The sequence below is a fragment of the Rhinopithecus roxellana genome, chromosome 12, assembly GCF_007565055.1.
Source record: "Rhinopithecus roxellana isolate Shanxi Qingling chromosome 12, ASM756505v1, whole genome shotgun sequence".
NCBI lineage: Eukaryota > Metazoa > Chordata > Mammalia > Primates > Cercopithecidae > Rhinopithecus > Rhinopithecus roxellana.
The window spans coordinates 59,791,853-59,809,694 of NC_044560.1; the positions used below are offsets into that span (position 1 = coordinate 59,791,853).

Below are 17,842 nucleotides of genomic sequence, written 5' to 3' on the forward strand. Positions count from 1 at the left end.
GAGGCGGAGCTTGCAGTGAGCTGAGATCCGGCCACTGCACTCCAGCCTGGGTGACAGAGCGAGACTCCGTCTCAAAAAAAAAAAAAAAAAAAAAAAAAAAAAAACTTTGACTAGTTCTCCTTTTTTCTTTTTTCTTTTTTTTTTTTATTATTCTCACCACCTCATCATATGTAACTTTTTTTTTTTTCTTTTTTAGAGGAACAGGGTCTCACTCTGTTGCCCAGGCTGGAGTGCAGTGGCATGATCCTAACCACTGCAGCCTCAAACTCCTAGGCTCAAGTGACCCTCCTACTTCAGTCTCTTGAATAGCTGGGACTACATTGTGTGCACAACCACGGCTGGCTAATGTTTTTATTTTATGTAGAGACGGGATTTCAGTATGTTGCCTGGGCTGGTCTTGAACTCTCGGGGTCAAGTAGTCCTCCCGCCTCAGCCTCCCAAAGCACCAGAATTGCAGGCATGAGCCACTGCACCTGCCCCAAGTTCTCTTTTCTTTTGTTTCAGTGGATTTTATTGTTTCTCTTTTCAATATTAAGGCACACTGAAGTTAAAAATCAAGAAAATATCATAACTCTGTTAGTTTTTCACTTTCTGAAATTATGTTTTTTCTGATTTTTATATTCAACTTTGTTCTTTCTGTCAAATTATACTGTAGCATTTTAAAACAAATCAGAAAATAAAAATTATCTACAGTATGTATGGGCAGATAGTCATACAGAATAAACAAAGAGCAGCAGTGGTTTCCTAGACTTGATTATTTAAACAAATTGTAACAGACTCTGTTTGGAAAATAGCTTGTCTTGTCAACAGCAGAAGCTTTTCCATTTTTAATAAAAGCATAGAAAGGGCAAGGTTCCAAGTCATGTTTAAATTGCTGAATATCACCTGCAGAAAAGTTGTTGACATAGAAGTCAGATGACATTGAGACAATTGGCAGGCTTCGTTGTCTTGCTCGCCTTATGAAATCTACAGTGGACAGCCTGGATTTTAAAAGAAGAGTGGCATCTTTGGAATCTCTACTAGAATCTGCTGAGGTTAAAATAGACCCAGTGTTTTCTGAGTGACAGAAAATAGAATGTGCCTAGTGATGGCAAAAGTGAAATGTAGAAAACCCACTTGGATAGGTCTAAGGAAATAGATCCAGACCTGAAATTCCAAGTTCCAGGACTTCTAATTTTCTTTAAAACTTGTAAAGCAAATCCTGCTTTGGAAAAAACTCAAGTAATATGTGAATTATGGGATTGTGAAAGAAGGGGTAAGGCTTGAATCCAGTCAGATTTTTGGCCTAGAATATGTGACAATTGAGTTAAGAGTAAACATTATGGTTTTAATGTACTTCCAAAGAATATCATTGTTTATATCTGTGTACAGTGAATGTTTGAAAAGTTCTGGGTGATTGAGACAATTTAAATTTTTTTTAAATTTTGGATTTACTTATTTTAAAATGTTACCAAAAATAAAAAAGAGCTACTTCACTGAGAGCCAGTGTGATAATTTACAGAGTATTTTAAATTTAATGTACAATCAACCAGTTTGTGGAAACTTTTTAAAATGCACTTCTGATGTTCATTATCATTCATTAAGGAGTGCAAGCTGCATATTTCAGGTTTACAAGATAGTGTGATAAGTTTAGTTAAGTTAGGGCTGGCTATTAGAAACATAAGAAGTAAGCCAGGTGCGGTGGCTCACACTTGTAACCCCAGCACTTTGGGATTTCAAGCCGGGTGGATCACTTGAGGTCAGGAGATCGAGACCAGCCTGGTCAACATGGTGAAACCCCATCTCTACTAAAAATACAGAAATTAGCCAGGCGTGGTGATACACCTCTAATTCCAGCTACTTGGGAGGTGGAGGCACAGGAATTGCTTCAACCTGGGAGGTGGAGGTTGCAGTGAACCAAGATCACTCCACTGCATTCCAGCCTAGGCAAGAGAGCGAGAGTCTGTTTCAAAAAAAGAAAAAAAGAAAGAGAGAGTGAGAAAGAAAGGTAAGAAATTTAACGGGGTTCTGCAAACAAGTTAAAGTCATAGGCAAAATGACCCAGAGTAAGTATATGATAGGCTCTCTAGAGATTTTCGTGTCCTGGGGATGGTCCATTTATAATAATAAATTTTAGTTTACATGAACAAATATTTTAGTGTTTATTATGTGTTCAATAATCTCCTGAGAACTGTAGGAACCACCAGGAAAAACAAAAGGGAAAGGAAATGGGAATATTGAGGAACAGAGAAGATAAGAAACTTGCTCAAGGTTACACAGCTAGTAAGTAACAGAGTCAGTATCGGAATTCAAGCTCTAGAACCCATGGTGTTTAACACTTTTGCTATACTGCCTTACATAGGAGCAAAAAATTAGATAAATTTTGGAGGATGTTTACAGGGGATAATACCTGAGCTGAGTATTTTTAAAAAATGTGCTTGTGGGTAGCACGGGGCAAGGGAGCAGAAGGAGAGTAGGTTATATGTAGAGAAGAAACAGGAGGAACCACAGGCTTGAATAAAGAATGTATTTGGCAATGATAGTAATAGCAAAAATTATTTTACACTCATGATGGACCAAGTACTGTGCCTCCACAAATCTCATTTAACTTTTGCAACAACTCTAGGAAATTAGTATTGCTATCCTCAGTTTACCTAGGTGGGTAAGTAGCAAATCTTAGGATCAGGATCCAGATGCCGACTGGCTGAATCCAGAAACTGCGCTTTTACCCACTGCATTACTGTATGACAAGTGGGGATATGGTGAACATACCCTCAGATAAAGCAGAGAGTTGTTTTTTTTTTAAGTAATTGATGGAAAAGAACATTGGATAGGTAGGGTAATCAGAGATAATGGAAAGCTTTGAAAACCAATGGAGGAGCCATCTGATTAGAAAAGGGCTTTTTTTCCCCCAAGTTACAATGAAAAACTCAATATACATAATTAGGCTATTCTTCTCTAATAATTACGTATGTCAAGTAAAATAGTCTGTGAAAGCACTTAGTAGAATACTAATAGTAGACACATAGTAGTCACTCAAAAAATATAAGCTGAATCTGAGTCTTCTAAAGAACTTGGAAGCTCTTTGCACTGTAGTTAAAATATGAACAACAAATGCTCTAACAGCACTGTCCGATAGAAATATAATGTGAGCCACAGATGTAATTTTAAAATTTCTAGTAGCCACATTAAAGGCTCAAAAAAAACAGATAAAATGAATTTTAATATATTTTCTTAAGCCTAGTATGTATTAATGTTTTCTGTTTTTTGGTACTAAGTCTTCAGAATCTATTATGTATTTTACACTTGCAGCACATCTCATTTCATGTGTTTAATAGACACATTTAACTAGGAGCTACTGTATTGGACTCCAGGGCTCCATAGTGTTATAGCATAGCATCTGATATCAGACGACCTGAATTTGAATCCTACTGTTCTCTTTCTTAGATGTGTATGTATGTAGCAGCTACTTAGCCTCTCTGTACCTTAGATTCCTGATACATAAAATGAGAAAACTAATAGTATCTACCTCATCAAAGGGTTATTGTGGAGATTAAAAATAAGATAATACATATAAAGCATGTAACTTGGTATCTGGCAAGTATTGAGTGAAAAATAAATGTGTATTTTGATTAATCACGTCACGCTTCTATTGTTATGATTAAATAGCAGACATTCCTTAGTTTCCATGTCTTCTCCTTCTTGAAAGTATTTGGTTATCCCCACTTAAACATTCCCACTTAAAATCCTAAACCAATCACTAAATAGCAAAGAAAGGTTGCAGAGCTAGAGAAAAAAGGTTATGAGTGGTATATGCTTGGCATTATACACTACTAATACTGTTGGTATTCACTACAGGGTACAAATAAATTATTTTCAATTTGCTGTTATATTTAACACTCATCAGGTCTTTTGACTTTTGAATCTAGCATCGTTATAGATGCTTTCTCAATCAGGATATAAAATTCCTGTGTGGTAATAATTTACAGCATCATTGGCAACACTGAAATATAGAAAGCATTCATTGTCTTACCCTGCTTCCTCCTACCTTTGAAGCTCTGAGCCTTTTCTGCTCTCAGCTATTTGGGACCAAGATATATAGTTGATACTGCTTTCTTTTCTTTCCTTCTATTTAAATCCTTAGAGGAAAGTGCACAAAACAAAAAAGTACAATGATTTATCACACATTCTTACGTAATTATCATGTACAGCAAAACGTAAAACATTTCCAACTTTCCAGATGGGTTTTCTTATAATCCCTTCCAGTCACCTGCAGAATGAACCAGTGTCCTGATCCTCAGGCTAATTACCTTCTAGCTTATTTATTTATTTATTTATTTATTTATTTATTTATTTTGAGACAGAGTCTCACTCTGTCACCCAGCCTGGAGTGCAGCTGTCCTGATGCTCAGGCTAATTACCTTCCAGCTTATTTATTTATTTAGAGACAGAGTCTCACTCTGTCACCCAGACTGGAGTGCTGTGGTACGATCTTGGCTCACTGCAGCCTCCACCTGCTGGGTTCAGGCAATTCTCGTGTTTCAGACTTCTGAGTAGCTGGGATTACAGGTGCCTGCCAACACACCTGGCTAATTTTTGTATTCTTTTGTAGAGGTATGATTTCGCCATGTTGGCTAGGCTGTTCTCAAACTCCTGACCTCAGGTGATCCACCCACCTTGGCCTCCCAAAGTGCTGGGATTACAGGCATGAGCCACTGTGCCCAGTCACCTTCTAGCTTTTAAAAATAATTTTTTTTTTTTTTTTTTTGAGACGGAGTCTCGCTCTGTTGCCCAGGCTGGAGTGCAGTGGCCGGATCTCAGCTCACTGCAAGCTCCGCCTCCTGGGTTTACGCCATTCTCCTGCCTCAGCCTCCCGAGTAGCTGGGACTACAGGCGCCCGCCACCTCGCCCGGCTAGTTTTTTGTATTTTTAGTAGAGATGGGGTTTCACCGTGTTAGCCAGGACGGTCTCGATCTCCTGACGTCGTGATCTGCCCGTCTCGGCCTCCCAAAGTGCTGGGATTACAGGCTTGAGCCACCGCGCCCGGCTAAAAATAATTTTATCACTAAGTATGTTTAGTTTTGTCTGTTTTTGAATTTTGCTTGAGTGAATTTAATAATAATTTTTCATTGTGAATGAATTCTTCGTATAATCCTTCACTCAACATATTGTTAGATTGATCCATGTTACTGCATGTAGCAGCAGTTCATTTATTTTCATTGTTGTTTAGTATTTCATTGTATGAATATACTATGGTTTGTTCTGTATTTGGACATTTGTGTTTTTTTCCAGTTTGGAGCTATTATAAACAGTGTTATTATGAACACTCTTATGCATATAAGCATGCATTTCTGTAAAACACACCCAAGGGTAGAATTGTTAGGTCATAGAGAAAGCAATCTTGAACTTTCATAGGTAATGCCAAACTTTTCAAAGTGGTTCTACCAGTTGTTTCTACCAGTGGTGTGTGAGAGTTTCCACTGACCATACATCCTCGACCCAAAAAAAAAACCCATTTTTCCCCAATTTTAGTGATTCTGGTAGGTGTGTAATGATATTTCACTGTGGTTTTAGGATTTTTTTCTTTTTTTTTTTTTGGCTGAGAAAAATTCAGTAAGAAGTTTCTGAAAATATTGACTAAGATCAATGAAGCATTAGGTTTTTTTCTTTTTTTTAAGAGACAGAGTGTCATTCTGTCACCCAGACTGGAGTATAGTGGTACGATCATGGCTCACTGCAGCCTTGAACTGGTGGGCTCAAGCGATTCTCCCGCATCAGCCTCCCAAGAAGCTGGAACTTTAGGTGCACACCACCACACTCTGCTAACTTTTTTTTTTTTTTGAGACGGATTTTTCGCTCTGTCACCCAGGCGGAGTGCTAGTGGCGTATCTCAGCCGCTGCAAGTCTCGCCTCCCGTTTACGCCATTCTCTGCTCTCTACCTCCTACAGTAGCTGGGACTACAGGCGCTCGCCACCTAGCCCGGGTATTTTTTGTGTAGTCTCATCTCCTGACCTTGATCCCCCATCTGGCTCCAGTGCTGGGATGACACGGAGTGCGCCCGGCGTCTGCTACTTTTAATTTTTTTATTTACTATGTTTTTTTTTTTTTTTTTTTTTTTTGAGACAGAGTCTGGCTCTGTCGCCCGGCTGAGTGCATGCCGAATCCACTCACTGCAAGCTCCGCCTCCGGTCACGCATTCTCCACCTCATCCTCCGTAGCTGGGACTACGGGCCCCCACCCATCGCCCGGCTAGATTTTGTATTTTTTGATAAATGGGGTTTCACCGGTTACATGGTCCGATCTGACCTCGTGATCCGCCCGTCTCGGCCTCCCAAAGTGCCGGATTACCGCGCCCGGCCTTAAATTTTTTGTAGAGCTGGAGTCTCTCTCTGTTGCCCAGGCTGATCTTGAACTCCTGGGGCTCAAGTGATTCTCCCGCCTCAGCCTCCCAAAGTGTTGAGATTACAGACATGAGCCATTGCACCTGGCTGCCTTTGGTTTTCAGTTTTCCATGCTGTCACTGTCTTTCAATACCACAGTTGAGTTGATAATACTTTTCATTTGTTTTGTTTTGTTTTGAGACAGACCGTTGCTCTGTCATCCAGGCTGGAATACGGTGGTGCAGTCTCGGTTCACTGCAGCCACTGCCTCCCAGGCTCAAGTGATCCTCCCGCTTAGCCTCCCAGGTAGCTGAGACTACAGATGTGTGCCACTGCGCCAGCTAATTTTTTGTAAAGACAGGGTTTTGCCATATTGCCCAGGCTGGTTTTGAACTCCTGGGCTTAAGAGATTCGCCTGCTTCAGCCTCCCAAAGTGCTGGAATTAAAGGCATGAACCACTGCACCTGGCCAAGAGTTGATGATACCTCTTTTTTTTTTTTTTTTGGAGATGTATTCTTGCTCTGTCACCCAGGTTGGAGTGCAGTGGCGCGATCTTGGCTCACTGCAACCTCCATCTCCTGGGTTCATGCAATTCTCCTGCCTCAGCCTCCTGAGTAGCTCGGATTACAGGCATGCACCAGCATGCCTGGCTAATTTTTGTATTTTTAGTAGAGACAGAGTTTCACCATATTGGTCAGGCTGGTCTTGAACTCCTGACGTCAAGTGATCCACCCACCTCAGCCTCCCAGAGTGCTGGGATTACAGGTGTGAGCCACCACACCCAGCCAATGATGATACTTTTAAGAAAGAGTATTTTAAACTTTAATTGAATGCATGAAAGCAGTTAGTTTGGGATATTGCCCAAGATTCTTTCTTTATACTTTTGACTATCGTATCTAAAAAACAGATGTATTATTTCTCTTTGTAATAATTTAGCTGCCATTCCAGGAATCATAGCAATTACTGAAATAAGAGGTATAGTCTATGGTTTATGGACTTGGATTTAATGAGTAAATCCTTCTAGTTCCTCTGGAATTGAGCCATTTTTCTTTGTTAGATGTTTTAAAAAATAAAGTACAAGTATGGTAACTGATCTGGATGACATTGAATATTGTTACTGTTACTGTTGACTAAAGTAAAACAGACTTTTGACATCTCATAGGTAATGTCTGAAAGGTAAAGTGACACTAGATAAATGTCTATATTCTACTCTGAGAATAGCAAAAGCCATATGGAACCAAGAGTTAATTGACTTGTAAATTTAATCTCACTCTCGGCCGGGTGCAGTGGCTCTCACGCCTGTAATCCCAGTACTTTGAGAGGCTGAGGTGGGTGAGTCACCTGAGTTTGGGAGTTCGAGACCAGCCTGGCCAACATGGTGAAACCCTGTCGCTACTAAAAATACAAAAAGTAGCTAGGTGTGGTGGTGTGTTCCTGTAGTCCAGCTACTCGGGAGGCTGAGGCAGGAGAATCACTTGAACCCGGGAGGCGGAGGTTGCGGTGAGCCAAGGTCATACCATTGCACTTCAGCCTAGGCAACAAGAGCAAAACTCCGTCTCAAAATAAATAAATAAATAAAATAAAATAAAATTTAATCCCACTCTGATAATGCCGTGACATAATGAAAATTGTAAAACTGTGATTTCTTTTTGTGAAAATAATACTGAGAATGGAAAATAATTAAGATAACGCTTTGAAGGTTGTACAGGAGGATTAAGTTTTGTATAAAAGCTCAGTGTGTGTGTATTTGTATTTAAAAAGCCTTAATATGCACTGAAAAGAGAATTATGGGAGTTTTTCTGGATAATTGTGTCTCCAAAAATACCAGTTTGATAGCTATTTATAAGTGTGAAACAATTATGTTGTTTTATTCTCCAGTTTAATAGAAAAATATAAATTTCTAAAATGTTTTTATAATGGAATAATTTAACCTCAGATTTTGTTCCATTAATAGTCATTTAGTAGTAGAAAGATTTTTAAGACGAAAAGTTTTAGGTACTTTAAAAGGATTGATGTAAACGTCATCCGAAAACAATTATACTTTAAACTTGGAAGGTAAATACTTAAAACGTAAAGTCTGATCTCACCAAACATAAAGTAGGAAAAAAAAAAGTTACATGTATGATTATTTTTGGTACTTAATAGGAATGAACCTTGCACCACTTGTGGCTTATTCTCTCTTCTGCTTGTTGTAGAGCTTGGAATATAATTGGTTGTATAACTTTTGATTTAAACATTTAATTGAAGCTAAATTGATGCTTTGAATAAAAAAAAAACATACTTCCTAGGTAGAGTCACAAGTTGTGTTTTCTGGTACTTAGGGTTTTAAACAGAATTTGACAGATTTCTAGTAGAGATAATAAATTTTAATTTTGGAAAAATTATGAAAATATTGGATGAATGAAAGCCAAGGAGAATTCTGGTTTCTCTCTCCCTCTGTCTCTCCTTTCTCTTTGTTTTCACAAGGTCTCACTCTGATATCCAGGCTGGAGTGCAGTGGTGCAGTCATAGCTCACTGCAGCCTCAAACTCCTGGAGTCAAGCAATTTTCCTGCCTCAGCCTCCTGAGCATGTGCCACAACACCTGGCTTTTTTTTTTTTTTTTTCCCCAAGGTCTCACTGTGTTTCCCAGGCTAGTCTCAAAACTCCTGGACTCAAGTGATCCTCCTGCGTCAGCCTCCCAAAGCACTGGGATGATTATAGGCATGAGCCACCTCAGCCAGCTGGTTTCATTTTAAAGAAGATAGTGTCTGACAAACTTAGCAGATTGAGAATCAAAATAAGAATATATATATTTTATTCTTTGCTCTTTCATACTTGTGATACATTTTGAAGTTTATTACTTGTTTTCTCCATTTTAGTCACATATGTAAGCAGGAAAGTATTTGTTTGAAGATTTAATGTTAACAATTAAATTCCTGATAATAGTACATGAGGATATTCATACCCACATTCCGAATGACAAGTATTGCTAACAGCCTGTCTTGATAGGGTAAGATAAACTCTTTCCAAAGAATTTGAACTTTTTCAGCCTTTTAAAATTTGGGGGGTATTTATATTTGACCCTCAGGTAAGCAGAGTAAACATCAAGGACCTAGGTGTGATTGTTTTTGACTGTTCAGTTTTTAAAGTAGGTCTCATTAAAGCCTGAAAAAGTCACAAATACCTTCTTGTTTTTTTGTTGTTGTTGTTTGCTTTTTTTTTTGGTGGTGGTGTTTTTTTGAGATAGAGTCTTGATGTGTCCCCCTGGCTGGAGTGCAGTGGTGCGATCTTGGCTCACTGCAACCTCCACCTCCCGGGTTCAAGCAATTCTCGTGCCTCAGACTCCCAACTAGCTGGGACTACAGGCTAATTTTTGTATTTTTTTAGTAGAGATGGGGTTTCGCCGTGGTGGCCAGGCTGGTCTCAAACTCCTGACCTCAGGTGATCCACCTGCCTCAGCCTCCCAGAGTGCTGGGATTACAGGTGTGAGCCACCGCACCCGGCTGTGAATTGTTTTAATTGGTCAGCTTATCACAAGTGACAGGCCAGATATTTTATGTTAGTAATATAGTTGATTTAAATGAACCTACAAGTTCTTGTAATTTGGGCAAGACCACTTGCAAATAAATTGCTCTGTTGCAAACTAGCTGTGATATATGCTGACTTTACCATGTATAGTAGATAATCCAACTCTGCTTATTATGTACTAAAAAGCCCTTTTAATAAAAAGTTAAGTTTAATTCCTTCTTAAATTAAAAATGAATATTTGCTTTGTAACACTCTCTCCCCTACTTCGCAGAGTTTCAGATTCAGTTAAACATTGGATTCTTACTGTTTTCCTTTTGACACTGGTAGTCTAAATAAAGATAGGGGAAAAAATCAAAATCAAACTCTGGAATGCGAAGTACCACAATGATGTGGAATATCACTTTCTGAACTTTTCACCTTTTACTTTTAAGATAAAGATACAGATATCACCATGAAGGGTAATGTGGATGACTTTGGCCTGCGAGACACCTTGAGCATCGCATCCACGGATTCTTTTGCTTCAGCAGCAGAGGTAGGACATGTGTGTTCCTAATGAGGATTTCTATTTCTTTTTTAGTGGAAACAACAGTCTTGTCATTATACTGTAATTCATTTTGGTCACTGTTTATTTATCATCTACCACGTGGTAGGTACCAGGATACAGAAATGAAAAAATCTAACATGAAAATAAGCTCCTACAGGAGCTTACACTCTCTTTAAGGAGATGGACCTGTAAACACGTGATTTGGTTATGGACTTTCATATACTGTAGGTTATGGGGGAGGCATAGAAACTAGTATGTTAATGGAAAGCAATTTTGAAGCTTATATCAAGAGTCTTAAGGATGTTCAGTTTCTTTAGTTCAGAAATCATACTTTTAGATTTTTGTTCTAAGAAGGTGATCAGATTCAAAGATTATATGTTGAAAAAAATTCACTGTTGGCCAGGTGCAGTGGCTTACACCTGTAGTCCCAGTACTTTAGGAGGCTGAGGTGGAAGGATTGCTTGAGCTCTGGAGTTTGAGACCAGCCTGGGCAACATAGTGAGACCTTAGATGTGGTAGTGAGTAGCCTATAGTTCTGGTTACTCAGGAGGCTGAGGTGGGAGGATCCCTTAAGCCCAAGAGGTCAAGACTGCAGTGGGCCATGATGTGGCACTGCATTCCAGCCTGGGTGACAGAGCAAGACCCTGTTTCAAAAAAATAAAATAAAATAAAAATATATAGATAGATAAGATAGATAGATAGATAGATAGATGGATACGTATACACACACACACACATTCACTGTGGCATTTTAATAACAATGAAAAATGGAAAACAATCTTATGCCAAATTATGGCACATCTGTAATTAAAAATGTTATAGAGCTATAAACATGTTTCCAATAATTTTAATGTCATGGGAACATATGTTAAGTGAAAAGATTAGTATGTAAAGTTTTATATAGATTGTATGATTATAATTTTGTAAAAAGGAAACAAAAACATATGATATGTAAGTATATAGGTGGAGGAAAAAAGACTAGCTATAAATAAACAGTAGTGATTACTGAATTATAAATCTGTGGGTAATTTATTTTTCACTGAGATTTAAATTTTTTACCAAAAGAGACTGCTTGCAAAGAGGTCATCTTTTTGTTTTTATTTTTGTACTTAAATCAGCTTTAAAAATTATATATGACCAATTTTATCTCAGAATATTTGCATTTTTACAGTAGATTTTGGATATTATAATTTTAGGTGGTCTTTTTTCATAGAAATAGTATTATGCATCTGGGCAGGCACAGTGGCTTATTCCTGTTATTCCAGAACTTTGGGAGGCCAACGTGTGCAGATCACCTGAGGTCAGGAGGTTAAGACCAGCCTGGTCAACATGGTGAAACCCCATCCCTACTAAAAATTTAAAAATTAGCCGGGCATGATGGTGCATGTCTGTAATCATAGCTACTCAGGAGGCTGAGGCACAAGAATCGCTTGTACCTGGGAGGTGGAGGTTGCAGTGTGCCAAGATCGTACCACTGCACTCCAACCTGGGCAACAGAGTGAGACTGTCTCACACACACATGCACAAAAATAGTATTACACATCTATAACTGATATGTGAATTTTATCTCTAGTTTGGAAGCTTTAGATATTCCAATACCTGTACCTTTAACTTTGGATCTGCCTTTTTGAAAGCAGTACTGATTCATAATTTCTTTTGTCCTCTCAAGGTTTTTCTGTATGTGTATATTTCAGCCATCACTTACAGTATCATCTCCTAATTGTTTACATTAAAAAATAATTTCCACTTATAAGTTTGCAATAGACAGAATATATTTACTTGTTCTATGGGAAAGCTGTTTCCTCTTCCTTTTACTGTTCATTACGTGCATGTTTATCTTTCTGTTCTGTAGATGCTATGTCCTAGATGGTTTGTAAGGAGAAAAAATTGCTATTCACTTTGCACTTTTTTTCCATTGTGAGGAACAATATACCTAATTGCTCTAAAGTCTTTTTTTCTAATATGCAACTTTAAAAAATATTTTGCTAAGTGTTCATTGTACTCACTTTAAATTTATTGTTTAATAAGATTTAATAAAAATTATTAAATGCTTGTGGAAAACAAAATGCATGAATATACACAAAAAGGACTTACTATTCAAGAAATATCCTAAGACTCCTTCCATGGTGTAAATGTATGGTCTCAGAATGTGAATGTTCCAAGATAAAATCTTTTATAAGAAATGTTTGTTAAATTATTTTTAACTATATGCCAAGCACTTAAGGTTAAATTAGGGAAAATTGTTTTAATGAAGAAAGTTACTAAGTTAATAGATTCAGAACCCTTTGGGAAGTTAAACAGTTTTTGATCGTTCGAAAACGTTTTCAAGATTACCAGAAAGATTTCTTGCCTAGTTAGATTAAAACAATTTCTGGTATAGGTTTTTCTATAAACTAGATCAATCATTTGTGAAAGTGATTAACAAGATTTTATTCTATAAGCGTTGCCAAACATTGGTTTGGAACCACGGATGAAGAGTTTTTTGTTTTTGTTTTTTTAAATATAGCTTTCTTGACAAGTAATTCATATGCCATAAAATTCAGCCTTTTAAAGTATACAGTTCAGTGGTTTTTAGTATGTTTATATAGTGGTGCAGCCAGCAGTACTTTCTAATTTCAGAACATTTTTATTACCCTAAAAACAAACCCCTACCCAATAGCAGTCACTCTCCATCTCCCTTTACCCCCCCAAGCCCTTGGCACCCAATACCTTCTGACTCTGAATTTGCCTTATTCTGAACATTTCTTGTAAGTGGAATCATACCATGTGATATGTTGTATTTGGCTTTCTTTCACTTAGCATAATGTTTTCTTTCAAGTTCTGAAAAGTCTTTTTGATGTTAGGGTACCTTCACATTTTACTCCTAATCCTTCCATCTGTTAAAGAGATTGTTATTTAATAGGTAGAAACTAATATTGCAGAGAGCAGTTTTTAGTTGTAGATTCCTTTTTTTTTTTTTTTCTTTTTTTGAGACGGAGTCTCGTTCTGTCACCCAGGCTGGAGTGCAGTGGCGCGGTCTCGGCTCACTGCAAGCTCTGCCGCCTCCAGGGTTCACGCCATTCTCCTGCCTCAGCCTCCCAAGAAGCTGGGACTACAAGCGCCCGCCACCACGCCTGGCTAATTTTTTTGTATTTTTAGTAGAGACGGGGTTTCACCGTGTTCGCCAGGATGGTCTCGATCTCCTGACCTTGTGATCCGCCTGCCTCAGCCTCCCAAAGTGCTGGGATTACAGGCGTGAGCCACCGCACCCAGCTGATTCCATGTTTTAAAGAATTACCACTCTGCAATTGTGTATATGTGATTAATAGAGAAATCATAGGCTTCTCTTTAAAAAGAAAATTTGATTAAAAAAAAAAATTTTTAAATAGAGATGGGGTTTTGCCATGTTGTCCAGGCTGCTCTCAAACTCCTGAGCTCAAGCAATCCTCCCATGTCGGCCTCCCAAAGTGCTGGGATTATAGGCTTGAGCCACTGTATCTGGCTGAAAATTTTATTTTTTATAATTCAGATACCTCTGCTGCGCACAGTGTCACACCTGTAATCCCAGCTCTTTGGGAGGCCGAGGCGGGCAGATCATGAGGTCAGGAGATTGAGACCATCCTGGCTAATACGGTGAAACCCTGTCTCTACTAAAAATACAAAAAATTAGCCGGGCGTGGCGGTGGGCACCTGTAGTCCCAGCTATTCCGGAGGCTGAGGCAGGAGAATGGCGTGAACCCAGGAGGCGGAGCTTGCAGTGAGCCGAGATCGCACCACTGCACTCCAGCCTGGGCCACAGAGCCAGACTCCGTCTCAAAAAATTAAATTAAATTAAATTAAAATAAAATAAAATATAATATAAAATATTTTTTAGATACCTCTACTTGTACTCTAAATGGAACCTTGGAAAGCTTTTGCTATATACACCTCTCTGATTTGACAACACTTATTTATAGCAATCCAAAAACTACAGCAATAATAGGGCCACGTTCAGCCGACAGGGGAGCAAGATGGCGATTGTGGGCAGGCAGTATGGGCTTATTTTGCCAAAGAAAACACGGCAGTTGCATCCTGTTTTGCAAAAACCATCAGTGTTTGGGAATGATTCTGATGATGATGATGGGACCTCCATGAGTGAAAGCCTTCAGAGGGAAGCTGCTAAGAATAGCAGGCCGTGAAACAGACCAAACTGGAATCCAGAAGGCCCTTGAAGAAGATGCTACTGTGTATGAATATGACAGTATTTATGATGAAATGCAGAAAAAACAGGAGGAAAACAATCCCACATTGCTTTTGGGGAAAGACTGAAAGCCCAAGTATATTCACAACTTGCTAAAAGCAGTTGAGATCAGAAAAAAGGAACAGGAAAAAAGAATGGAAGAGAAAATACAGAGAGAATGAGAAATGGAAAAGGGAGAGTTTGATGATAAAGAGGTATTTGTGACATCTGCATATAAGAAAAAACTGCGAGAGAGAGCTGAAGAAGAAGAAAGAGAAAAGGGGGCAGCTGCGCTGGAAGCATGTTTGGATGTAATCAAGCAGAAAGATCTCAGTGGATTTTATAGGCACTTATTAAATCAAGCAGTTGGTGAAGAGGAAGTACCTAAATGCAGCTTTTGTGAAGCCAGATCTGGTATAAAGGAAGAGAAATCAAGGGGCTGCTCTGATGAACTAAGTTCAAAAACCAGAGTACCACAAGAGAAATGCATTCTTCAAACTGACATGAAAGTAGAGGAAAACCCAGATGCAGACAGTGACTTGGATGCTAAGAGCAATGAGGATGATGAAATAGAAGGAACTAGAGTGAACTGCAGAAGGGAAAAGGTCATAGAGACCCCTGAGAATGACCCCCAAGCACCACAGGAATCAAAACCACTCTCAGTCACCTAGTGAAGAAAGAGGGCACAGTGCCAGACACCACATGAAAGGATCACGAACGTCGAGAGGACACGTGAAAAGGGAAGATCAGCACCAACAGAAGCAATCCAGAGACCAGGAGAACCATTACAGACTGTGATTACCAGAAAGGAAGGGATTCTCATAGGCACAGGAGGCCAGTCATAGAGATTCCCATTGGAAGAGGCATGAACAGGAAGATAAACCAAGGATGAGGGACCAAAGAGAAAGAAGTGACAGAGTGTGGAAAAGGGAGAAAGACAGGGAGAAATATTCCCAAAGAGAACAAGAAAGAGACAACAAAATGATCAGAACCCACACAGTGAGAAAGGAGAGAAGGAAGAGAAAAGCAAAGCAAAGGAAGAGCATATGAAAGTAAGGAAGGAAAGATATGAAAATAATGGTAAATACAGAGATAGAGAAAAATGAGAAGTAAGTGTTCAGTCTTCGGAAAGAAATTGAGACAGAAAGGAAAGCAGCCCAAGTTCTAGGGCAAAGGATAAATTTCTTGACCAGGAAGGATCCAACAAAATGAGAAACATGGCAAAGGACAAAGAAGTAAACCAGGAAAAACCCGCTAATTCTTAATAATCACTGGGAGCAAAACAGAGACTCACAGAGGAAAGGCAAGAAGGGAAGGGTAAAGAACAAGAGAGACCACCTGAGGCAGTGAGCAAGTTTGCAAAGAGGAACAACGAAGAAACTGTAATGTCAGCTAGAGACAGGTACTTGGCCAGGCAGATGGCGCAGGTTAATGCAAAGAGCTATATTGAGAAAGAAGATGATTGATGGCTACCCCAAGAGAAAAGATTTAAGGAAGCACAGAAAACTGTAATTCCTGGAACGTGCTGTGTAAAACCATAAAGGAGTATGTTGCCAGTAGTTTGGAGGGCATTTTAAAATTTATTTTCAAAATTTTAGGTTAAAATCAAAAGTCTTACATCTTGGATGCTTGCATGTGAATGTTTGGCTGAATTTATATATAGTATATACTTATCAATACCACATTCTTTGTTGTATTCAAGAACTGCAAGAGTGTACTAATTCCCTGTAGGTACATAATGAGGAAAATTGGCTTCACTACAACCATTAAAAAATAATTTTGGCCAGATGTGGTAGCTCGTGGCTGTAATACAAGCATTTTGGGAGGCGAGGCAGAAGGATAACTTGAGGCCAGACATACAAGACCAGCCTAGGCAGGATAAAGAGACCTTGTCTCTATTTAAAAAACAAAAGGCCTGGCATGGTGGTTCATGCCTGTAGTCCCAGCTGTTTGAGAGGCAGAGGCAGGAAGATCATTTGAGCCTAGGAATTTGATGTTACAGTGAGCTATGATCATATCACTGCACTCCATCCTGGGCTACAGAGCAGGACTCTGTCTCTTAAAAAAATTGTTTTTAATAAATAATTTAACTCTTCTAATAATGTTGGTTTTGTTGCAGGAACTACTGTATTTCAGATAAAATATTATTTTATAAATATTGTATTTCAGATAAAATGGATTTGAACAATAGAAAATATACTTTATGTTCTGAAATTTGTATTAAAGTATAAAATGTGGATCATCTTGTCTAAATAGCTTACAGCATAGTTGGCTTAAATGAAAATAAAAAATAGTGATATGCTTAAAAAGTACACCAATAATAATATACAAAGCAACAAAGATGAATATTTAGGATACTTATAACCTGAAAAGGTGGGGAGGGCTATATCTATCATTTAAAATTTTTCTTCTATGAAAGTATGAAGGCATGGCCGCCCATGGTGGCTCACGCCTGTAATCCCAGCACTTTGGGAGACCGAGATGGGCAGATCACCTGAGGTCAGGAGTTCTAGACCAGCCTGGCCAACATGGTGAAACCCAGTCTCTACTGAAAATACAAAAATTAGCCAGTGTGGTGGCACGCGCCTATAATCCCAACTACCTAGGAGGCTGAGGCAGGAGAATCGCTTGAACATGGGAGGCGGAGGTTGCAGTAAGCCGAGATTGTGCCACTGTACTCCAGCCTGGGCAACAGAGTGAGACTCTCTTTCTCTCAAAAAAAAAAAAAAAAAAAAAAATGAAGGCTTGACTGGGGCTGAAAGATCTGTTCCCAACATAACTCACTCCTATGAATGGAAAGTTGGTGCTATCCATTAACAGAAGACCTAAGTTTCTCACCACATTGACTTTTCTGTAGGACTATTTGAATATCTTTACAGCATGGCACCTGGCTTCCCGCAGAGGGAGTAACCCAAGAGAGGGCAAGATGGAAGTGATGACTGTTTTGACCTATCCTCAGAAATCTCATTCTGTCATTTCCACCATGTGCTGTTGGTTACACAGGTTAGCCCTATTCAATGTGGGATGGGGTGTGAGTAACCAGGGTGAGAGAATCATTGAAGACCAATTTGGAGGGCGGCTATTTAAGTTCCTCTTTTCTATTAAGGGATACAGATTGGTAACAACCTGCTTTCCTTAATTGTAAGTCTTATTTATAAATTTAGGTGATTGATTTCAAAGGAAAATGTAAACATGTATAAAATGGTCCCCATTAAAATAGAACTTAGCCTA

General features: G+C 38.8%; 1 protein-coding gene and 1 pseudogene across 5 annotated transcripts in view; both read left to right on the forward strand.

The window, feature by feature from the left end:
* The window catches only part of MIGA1 (mitoguardin 1), a 96,060-nt gene that overhangs the window by 55,071 nt on the left and 23,147 nt on the right, over positions 1-17,842 (forward strand). For all 5 annotated transcript variants that reach the window (XM_010380665.2, XM_030913219.1, XM_030913218.1 and 2 more), the window contains exon 8: positions 10,301-10,401. In XM_010380665.2, the coding sequence (XP_010378967.1) occupies positions 10,301-10,401 (101 nt within the window). The remainder of the gene's footprint in view (positions 1-10,300; positions 10,402-17,842) is intronic.
* LOC104676001 lies at positions 14,400-16,161 on the forward strand (annotated as a pseudogene).